At 36.8% G+C, this 9,913-nt stretch overlaps 1 protein-coding gene and 1 long non-coding RNA gene across 4 annotated transcripts; both read right to left on the bottom strand.

Moving 5' to 3' along the window:
- LOC109846101 lies at window positions 4,921-6,615 on the bottom strand. The gene has a single exon (XM_020415327.1). It carries the CDS (start codon window positions 6,613-6,615, stop codon window positions 4,921-4,923), a length of 1,695 nt encoding a protein of 564 aa, XP_020270916.1.
- Window positions 6,777-9,349, bottom strand: LOC109844923. 3 transcript variants are annotated; one of them, XR_002248169.1, is made up of 4 exons: window positions 8,862-9,349; window positions 8,609-8,742; window positions 7,306-7,383; window positions 6,777-6,906 (listed from the first exon to the last, which is right to left on the bottom strand). It is a non-coding gene; the product is annotated as an uncharacterized LOC109844923 (long non-coding RNA). The 3 variants fall into 3 exon arrangements; XR_002248168.1 differs by having other exon boundaries at window positions 7,298-7,383; window positions 8,641-8,742; XR_002248167.1 differs by having other exon boundaries at window positions 8,641-8,742.

Genomic DNA, 9,913 nt, shown 5'->3' with positions numbered 1-9,913 from the left:
AACTCTTTCTCTTTCTCCATCAATTTGTTTTTATCAAGTTTCTGAGGATCTTTCCGTCCCTTTCCTGATCGAGTCTTCACTTGCAAATGATTCTTTCCAAGATGTTTTTTCTTTTGCCTTTTCTCCTCTTGGACCTTATGTCCCTGTAATGATTTAGTCTTTGTCAATTGCACATCTACACTCTGAACTTGCTTTCGCAACTTGCTTGTAACGTGCTTTATTTTCATCCTTGGTACATTGCTTCCATCAACTTGCTGGCTGCAGGATTTGGATTGATTCATCCTCGCAAGATTTGTCACATGTAGAGGAGGATAAAAGATCTTTTTACGCTTCGTTGCAAGAGGTTTGCTCATGACCTACAAAATAAGAAATGCAAGGACTTTAAATGGATTGTATTAAGTTGAAGGATTGTAAAAAAAAGAAATCTGTTCAAGGACCCTCTCACATCTGAAGTATGGGTAAGTACATTTTTATAAAAAAAGAAATTTGTTCAAGGATTGTAAAAAAAGAAATCTGGCTCATTTTTTTAATTTCACTTTTTTATTTCAGATAGTATGTGTGTATGTATTATTATTGTCTATGCTCTCACTAGACCTTCTGGACTAAAGGAATTAAGAAGAGTGTCGATAACATACCGTTGAGAAATGTCTCCCCCCCCCCTTCTTTTCCTATATTTTGTAATTTGTCTGTATCTTGTGATGTGATTAGCGAGTGGTGAAACAAGACAGAAGCGAGCATTGTTATCTACTTTATTACTGTACAATTTCAAAGGTAATAATGAAAATCGCTATCAAATTTGCTTTATGGAGGGCGGCTGAACAATTGTTAGTGGATGTATTTTCTTAGTGAAGCTAATATGTAACAAAGCTTCAGAAAAATATAATCTCAAACTTTCTAGTGAAGTAGAAATACTTCAGAAAAAATTTGTCGGTGCAACTATCATTTATCTAGATATCTATCAGAAGTTGCTTCATCTTATTCAGCACCCGTCAAAATATGGTAAGCTCATAATACTTTCTTAATGTACATGTTTTCAATGTGTTTTTTTCCTGTCACAACAGCAACTCAAGCTGCCCTATTCAAAATGTATTGAATACTAGATTCCTAGAAGATTAAAGATACGAAGCTGTGATGAAAAACTGAGGGTAGCAAGTCTCAGATGTAGATAGAAAACAATATGGTAGGCTTCAGAAGTTATTATGCAAGAGCTGTTTTATAAAGAGCTGTTTTATGTCCTAATTTTTTTAAAGCAAAGAATGCTTCAGAAGTTATTATGCAAGCTAGCATGTTACCAAGAAATGAATAATACGAAGAGCTGTTTTATGTCCATGATGAACTAATATAGGATTTTTAAAAGAATTTACCTCAAATGATCTCTTCTCTTTTGAACTTGATCTAGAATCACCAACTGTTTCCATCACTCAAAGAGAAGTGATTAACTAGTAATAAATGAAAAGAATGATCAAGCTAAAACCCACAAAAACTGAAACTGGCATTCTTTGTATAATGAAGTGTATTATTATACATACAAGTATATTTATGCCGTGCACGTGTCTTCGAGATCCCCAGTCTTGGCAGCACTCCAATGCAAGCCAAAACGCAGTTCCCAACCCAAGCACAATGAGAACACCTACATTCCAAGAATTTTCATCGATGAAATCAAGTTTGTTATAAAGTTTATTGCATCCAGCCTAGGAATCATGCAATAACAAGGTGCTCAATGCCAAAAAGGAGAGGCACAATGAATCACTAAGAAGGCTCACAGTACAACTTTTCTAACATGCATCCAGCCCTCGACCTCTAAAAGATTTAAGCCCAGCACAATCAACCTACACATGCCTATACAAAGTCACGGTTCATAATACATGCGCACGTCCGCAGCGGTCACAATGGCCGGTTATTACACTGGCAAATCAGCATAGATAATTCAGCATAAAGAAATAAACACTCAGATCTTGAATGAACGCACCCACTAACCAGAACTTCCAATCCCAGGTTTATGAAAATATATAACTGTGATCATATAGTCGGAACCAGAACTCGACGCAAAATACATGATCCACTAATGAATAAACCTCAACCTTGTAAGCAGGAATTTAAGAGTAACAAGCTCCTAAACCACATGGAAAAAAAAGACATTATTACCAGGCATGTGAACTGCTCAACGTACTTAGTTTTTGCATTACAAACATAAGGACGTATGCGCGCATCTGCATTCTTTTTCAGATCTGCAGTGTTATTTTTAAATAGAAAATCAAGTAACAATCCATGAAGCAGGACAACCAACAAGGAATAGTGCATGTGAAGAGATTAATCACACACAGAAAGTGGAGGCCTTGAAGTATTCAGAGAGTATACAGATAGAGCCACGACACGAGGCATCATATATTTTTTTACAGCTGCATAGCTAAGCAGAGAATAATAAGAGTCTTATAAAATGAGAAGAAAAGGAACAATCTATTCACCAATCTGACCATATTTAAAATAGAGATGATGAGTATGAATTCGATGTCAAAACCTCAAATTGTCTGTTTATGTCACAGAAAAAGCATCACAAGATAAGCCAAAAGGATAATGAACCATTTCTGTCAACTTGCAGAATTTTGAAAGTTTTAAGAAGGAACAAACTTGGATGATTCATCATCTCCTGTTCCTTTGAAGAGGATGACAAGCTTACTTCATGATCTGATTGGTTTGCAGCAATTTAAAAATGCAGGAAATCAACTCCAAAACTATTGGATACTTACATTCTCGTAATTACACCTTCTATATATCCTACAATCAGATGTTTCACAGAGAAAGCCTAAGATACCTAGTCTTAAGTTCTTCTGAAGGTTAGAGATGGATGCCAAATTGGCCAAAAGATTTCGATGCAATCGGCAACTTGCGTTCAGGCTCAAGGAATTCCTTCCCGGATCAAACAAATCAAGATACCGATAAATCTTGACAATCGTTGATCTGCGATAAAGCTCAAATAAGGGAACTGCTATTATTTTTTTTCCCAGTTGAACAAAGACGAGTAATTTGGTTACCATTGTGGTCAAAGGTACAAGACATGGTGCATTAGCCTGCACACTTATGTTTTTGAAATTATACCTCAGAACTTGTCTAGGACATAGCAGCTTCAGATCTGTAACAATTTTTAATGTAGACAAGCATGTAGTTTAAGTCCACAAGAGAGGACAACCGTGCCAGAAACAAATTTATTTACTAGAGAGAATAAGTAGCAAGGCATCATCTCTCTAATCGTATAGAACAGTCATAACAAAAGATCATAATAAAATGAGAAACAAACAAATCACCAACTTGAATTATTGCAACATGATGATAGTTTGTAATGCAGGAAACTTATTGAACCTCTAGTGACCAATGTCAAACCTGTCCATTATTTGTCCATTCTTCTCATTAAACTAGTTGTGTGTCCAGCCGCGAGAGTAGGGAATCAATAGACCGGGAAAGATAAGATTACCGTTAAAACCATGTATTGAAAAGTGAAACAAAGATATTGTATTTAAATGGATTTGGATTAACAAAATTTCATGAAATGCCAAAATTTGACTATATCAGTTTTTATCAGCTTATATAAATTGCCTGCAGCAGGAGTCAAATGTAGGCCCATGCATCAAGAAATAGAGTGCTACATCTAAATAATCTCCATGCCTACAAATATTTGACTACTAATCAAATCAGCTTAATATTGATGTATGAACAACCATCTTATATTAAAGGAGCAATACAGAAAATTTGAAGAATGCAAGTAGGTGGCAGTGGAAACCCATAGTTAGGCATCAAATAAGTAAACCAAACTGCAGGATGTCATGAAAGTACCTAGTACCAACCAAACCCGAAACCATTCAACTTGGCATCAAACAACCAAGAATGATTCAACTCGAAGGATGATATAGGATTGATGTCAGCACGAACCGCACACAGAGAGGACATTACTAGAACTGTAAACAAGGAGGAAAGCACGTACATTCTTGCACATTGGATGATGCAAAGCATAAGTTTTTTTCTCTCTCTTTCTTTTACTTTTTCTGAAAATCTTTATTGAGCCTGTTCATAGCTAATTGGACTAGGGTAGAGTTTAACCTAATAAGGCTGTTCATACTCTGTGATTGGCTTCAACAAGCACTGGTTTTGACCCGTTTACTCTAAACATATATCCAATCTGGACACCGACCTGGTTGAACTAGACTAATTGCCAGACAAAAGGGCTAATCATAAATTTATTCACACTTAAAAATCTTCTACAGATCCTACTCTAACTCTTCTCAATACTACCAATATCACAAAATTTACATGGCATAACGTATACTAGTTTCTTCTGGGTTGAATATGGTAACTAGCTCTCAGCCTCTATTCTGTACTTCTCAAAACAGTAAAGGTTTAGCGAAATGGTTCGCATTCACTGATAATTGGCAAAGTTGAAAGATGCGTTGCTAAATTTAAATTCCACCAGGACAGTAAAAACAGATAGACTCACTGTTGCCATTTTGCCTTGACCTAACTAGTCCACTCTATGAGAGTTAGAGGCACAAGGCACCAGCTTGCATGTTTTCAGTAGTGTATTTCAGTAACGATTTAAGTTCCTGTCTAGAGATGTACCTACGACCTTAAGAACTGCAACAATTTTTGAATACAAGCATGAATTGAGTCTGCAAGAGGGTCAATTGTAACATAAACAAGTTCATACAGAGAGACCAAAGCACATGCACAAAGAGCCCTCAAGCAGAACGAGAATGAATCACAAGGGATGATCTTTCTAATGGTATGACATGATCAAAGAAAGGGAAATTATAACATATAAGGACTCACATGATCATAGTATATTAAGGGATTGCATGGACCTGTTGTGACCAGAGTCAAACTTGTTCTTTGTCTACTATTGTTGTGAACAATAAAATGAAGATATAGTACTTAAAGGGATTTGAATGTAAAATGCCGACCATCAGCTGACTTGGTTGGGTGTAGATCTCTTCTTATGCCCATATGCTGCAAATCAAAACGAGCTCTAACATGATCCTTCGTCTTTTCAGGAATGTCTAATAATGTTCCAATTATATTATCACACACATTCTTCTCTATGTGCATTAAATCCAGCAAGTGCCGACATGTATTCTGCTCCCAATAAGGCAAATCAAAAAATATTGACCTTTTTTTCCATGGACAGCCCTTTTCTAATTTTTTCTTTTGTTTCTTCCCAAAGTCATTAACAAAGCCACGCAATTCCTCCATAATCTCTATCCCGGATAATGATTCAGGTTTTTTTCCTAACTCAACATGGCCGTTAAAGTTTCTTCTATTTAACCGCCATGGATGATTATCACTCAAAAATCGACGATGACCCATGTAACACATTTTCCTACTGTATTTTAAATATTGCGAACAAGTGCCATAGTTGCAGCAAGGACAAGCCAACTTCCCTTTAGTACTCCATCCGGATAACATTGCAAATGCTGGAAAGTCACTTATAGTCCAATGTAAAGCTGCACGAACATAAAATGGTTGTTTACTTGAAGCATCATAAGTAAGCAATCCGACTTCCCATAACTCTTTCAAGTCATCAATCAGCGGTTGCAAGAAAACATCGATATTATTCCCAGGGGACTGAGGCCCTGGAATAAGCAAAGAAAACATGAAATATTCTGGCTTTAGAGACATCCAGGGTGGTAAATTATAATTTATCAAGATCACCGGCCATTCAATCAGCGGTTGCAAGAAAACATCGATATTATTCCCAGGGGACTGAGGCCCTGGAATAAGCAAAGAAAACATGAAATATTCTGGCTTTAGAGACATCCAGGGTGGTAAATTATAATTTATCAAGATCACCGGCCATGTGCTATGCGAAATGCTCATAGTCCGAAATGGATTAAACCCGTCACTAGCCAAGCCCAGCCTCACATTACGAGGGTCTAGTGCAAAATCAGGATGATTGGAATCAAAATCCTTCCATGCTTTGCCATCTGCTGGGTGCCTTAGATTCCCATCCTGGAGGCGCTCTTTTGCATGCCAGCTCATGGATTCAGCAGTCTGAGAACACATGAATAGTCTTTGAACTCTAGGTTTTAAAGGAAAATATCTTAAAACCTTGGCTGGAACATCCTGCTTATTTGCCTTCCATCTACTTTCACCACATTTACTGCAAGCAACTTTTTCTCCATCTTCTCCACGGTAAAGCATGCAATCATTAGGGCAAGCATGTATCTTCTTGTAATCAAGGCCCAAATCCTTCACAATTTTTTTGGCCTCATAATAAGACTTTGGTAGATTTATTTCAGGAATTGCCTCTCTCCATATGGCTAGATAATCATCAAATGCCTCGTTGCTTAGGCCATGGATGCACTTGTGAAGATACAACCGGATGATAAAAGAGAGTTTAGAAAAAGTTTTACATCCCGGAAACAACTGCTGCTTACCTTCATCAACTAACTTATAAAATTTCTTTGCCTCCTTTGTTAACCTTTCTTCATCGTCACTTAGGCCATCTTCTTGGTTCACTGGAGACTCTTCTGCTACATCTCTAAATAAATCATGCAATAACTCATCCATGTTGTCTTGAGCATCATCAGCAACATCATCAACTTCTTCATTATTGTCATCAACATCCATCCTTGATGACACACCCTCTCCGTGAAAGAACCAATCATAATAATTCTCCACAAATCCTTTGACAATAAGGTGATCATAAACAACATCACGACTATACCAAAAACGATTACAGCAAATGCGACATGGGCAACATATTTCATCCCAAATGCGACAAGGGCAACATATTTCATCCCCTACTGCTCCATTAGCAAATGCTCTCTCAAGAAAGTCATTGACATTATTAATGAACTCCACACTCACTCTAGGAGCATTATACATCCAATCTCTGTTTTCCGCCATTTATTATATGGTCTGGAGAAAGAAAAAAATTGAATAACACTATTAATAACTACATATAAATATTGTGATTAATAAAATGTAAAAATCAATCCTCTTGTTGCCATTAATAACAATATATTCAATCAACATTATTCTGATTAACACTATTAACAGTTACATTGCAAGTCATATATGCTACAACCGTACTATTCTGAAGATTAAAAAAAAAATACAAGTGAGAAGGACTTTATATTAAAAGGTGGCATGCAATTGATACTTCATTGTTGTGAATATCCTACAAAATAATAATATAATAACTACTAAAGACATAAGTGCATTCAACACTTCAACAGTTAGAAGCATAGTCATGGTACATTGCTATAAGAATAATATCATAACGCTTTTAAGAAACAAGTTAAGTTACCTTCTTACCAAATAATGATGTAATCAACGAGATTAAACGCTCTTCTAACTCTTCTTGGTAGCTCTCTTTCTTATTTTTCTTGCTCACTGGAATTTAAACATCATATAAGTCACATTAGTAGTGAAAGTAAAGAAATTTATGAACACAACATTGCATGAGTGGAAGGATTAACAAAAACATGAATGAAACTAGCAACAGTTTATATGAAAACTGCTCAAAACTATCATATTCTCCAGAGAAGGAAAATAATAAGAAAACTGCTGATGAAATCGGAGTCATTTTTGCAGGAGTATTTTCTAAGAGTAGATCAAGTGAGACGTTACACAGTTCTCCTGAATCATCACTTAGAAGCTTGGCTCAGTTTCGCAGAAATCTCTCAACTCGCCCTCTTCATTCCGGACTTGTATCTCCTCAAGAAAAATTCTTCCATTCATAAATACACGAAATCATTGAAACATTCTGTGAACCTTGGAAAACATGCGGTTTGAGGTTGAATTAACAATTCGTAGCAAAGTTTAGCCAGTTTTGCTTCCTCCATAACAAACTCTACTTTGTTCGTAATCGATATTTTTAGTGAAAACATCACCCATTTTATACATCACATTAATTGCTTACAGAGATGCTTCGCAATCTGCTCTTTTTGTGGGTTATGTACACACAAGTAACATCTATAATTTTCTAATATCATTTCTAATATCGGTCACTTTTCAATTTATGATATTTTTACAGTGTTGCGAAACGGGTATACGTGATCCATGGAGGAGGAGAAGCTAGCAAAGAATCAAGATGATCTCTTCATCCAAATTCTCTGTTGTTCCTTAATTGTCTTCGCACACAGAATATGGTATCTCAATTAAAAATACAAACCAAGAGAGAACACTAATTAATCTTTCTTCAAGATGGATTTGCTATTTTTGTAACTAATTAATCTTCGCACACAGAATACGTTTGGTTTTGATTAAAAATTCAAAACAAAAACACCCCCTCTCTTCACAACCAATCCCCCCCCCACAAAAAACCCCATATAATCAAATCCTAATCCCCTATCTACACAACAACAAATTAAACACTAATCATAGTGGTGATCAACAGTCATGAGCCCCCCTTGCCGTGCCAAGCAAAAACAACCTCCCCCAACTTCCATCCCAACAATCTCTCACTCTGGCTGTCGGTGAATTAGCAGATAATGCATGACTAATACAAGTTTGTTGTAAAATACTGAGGACAGTTCTCAAAGCACTGCAAAAACTCTAAAAGCAAAATACAAAAAAAAAAATCGTTACTGAAAGGAGTTTGTTGTAAAAGACTCACGCTAACTTCAACACGGTGATCGTTTTCACTACCTTGTTTAAGCTTTGCTGATGTATCTTTCACTAGCTGTCCAATATGTAATCTCGTCTTGTGCCTGCGAGAAATGGTCGGAGATGAGATCGGAGACGGATTAGCTGCGAGATAAACTGATTAGTAAGCTACTGCGAGATAAAAGGCCATCAACAACTAAACAATTTCCCTAATAGAAAGGGGAAGAAACTGTAGAAATCAGAAATACAAGGAACTGAGGTACCTGAGAGTCCAAAGGAGAGTGAGATCGGAGACGGATTAGCTGCGAGCTCGACGACCTATATCGGAGATGAGATCGGAGACGAGACCAGCAGCTTGACGAAGAGATTAGTTACGAGATCGACGACGAAATCAGAGTTGAGATCGGAGACGATGAGATCGAAAAACGGCGAAGAGATTAGCGACGAGTTAAGCGATGAGATCGACGAATTTCGGCCATGGCGATCTCTCAGAGCGAACGAAGAGGGAGATTTTAGAAAGGGGTGATGAGTTGAGTGAGAGAGAAAGAGGGATATTTGGTAAAGCGGTGAGAAAAAAAAAGAGATTTCGTTTCAGTGTTAAGCCCAAACCAGCCTATAAAATCGGCCCAAATCAAAATTATTGGGTCTAGCGAAGCGGTTTTTGTAAACCGTTGTCAAAGCGTTGTAAAACCACCCCCATAGATACCTAACGCAACGGTCATAAACGTTGCACTAGAACTGTTGCGTTAGAGCAAATATGTGGTAGTGCTAGGATTTGATGTATCATTTGATGTAGAAGCTACCACACTAAAAGTCTTCAATTTTTTAGCTTGAGTGTTGTTGTTTTGCCCAATTGATTTCTCGGGCTCAAGACGTGAGCTAGAGGACAAATCAATCTCATTGTCACTAAGATCGACATGATCCTCATCAACTATATTATGTTGCCTAGAACCAAGCTTTTCAGTCATATCTTTGGTGAGATCATCCTTTGCTTGGTCATCTCCCACGATATAACACAAGCTCTCATAGTGAATGAGATGAGTGCTCAAATACTCCTTCAACCTAGAGCTATTGCATTTTTTGTCCTATACAATGAAATATTGTAAAATCAGTTTACTCATAAGTAAATATTCAAATTTTGCTTATTTAACAAAAATGTTACATGTGTCCACTTATCAAAACAATCTGGATCCATGGTGACAATTTTTGTTTGTGGACCATAACTAGCTCCACTCATGTTCATGATAGTTTGCACATCAAAATATTTACCTTTCAAGCAGTTGACATGGTTCATGACATTCTCCTTTGTGAACTC

The sequence above is a fragment of the Asparagus officinalis genome, chromosome 6 (genome assembly GCF_001876935.1).
Source record: "Asparagus officinalis chromosome 6, Aspof.V1, whole genome shotgun sequence".
NCBI classification, from domain to species: domain Eukaryota; kingdom Viridiplantae; phylum Streptophyta; class Magnoliopsida; order Asparagales; family Asparagaceae; genus Asparagus; species Asparagus officinalis.
The sequence above is the reverse complement of the archived record's forward strand: the minus strand, read 5'-3'. Positions and strand labels throughout refer to the sequence as shown.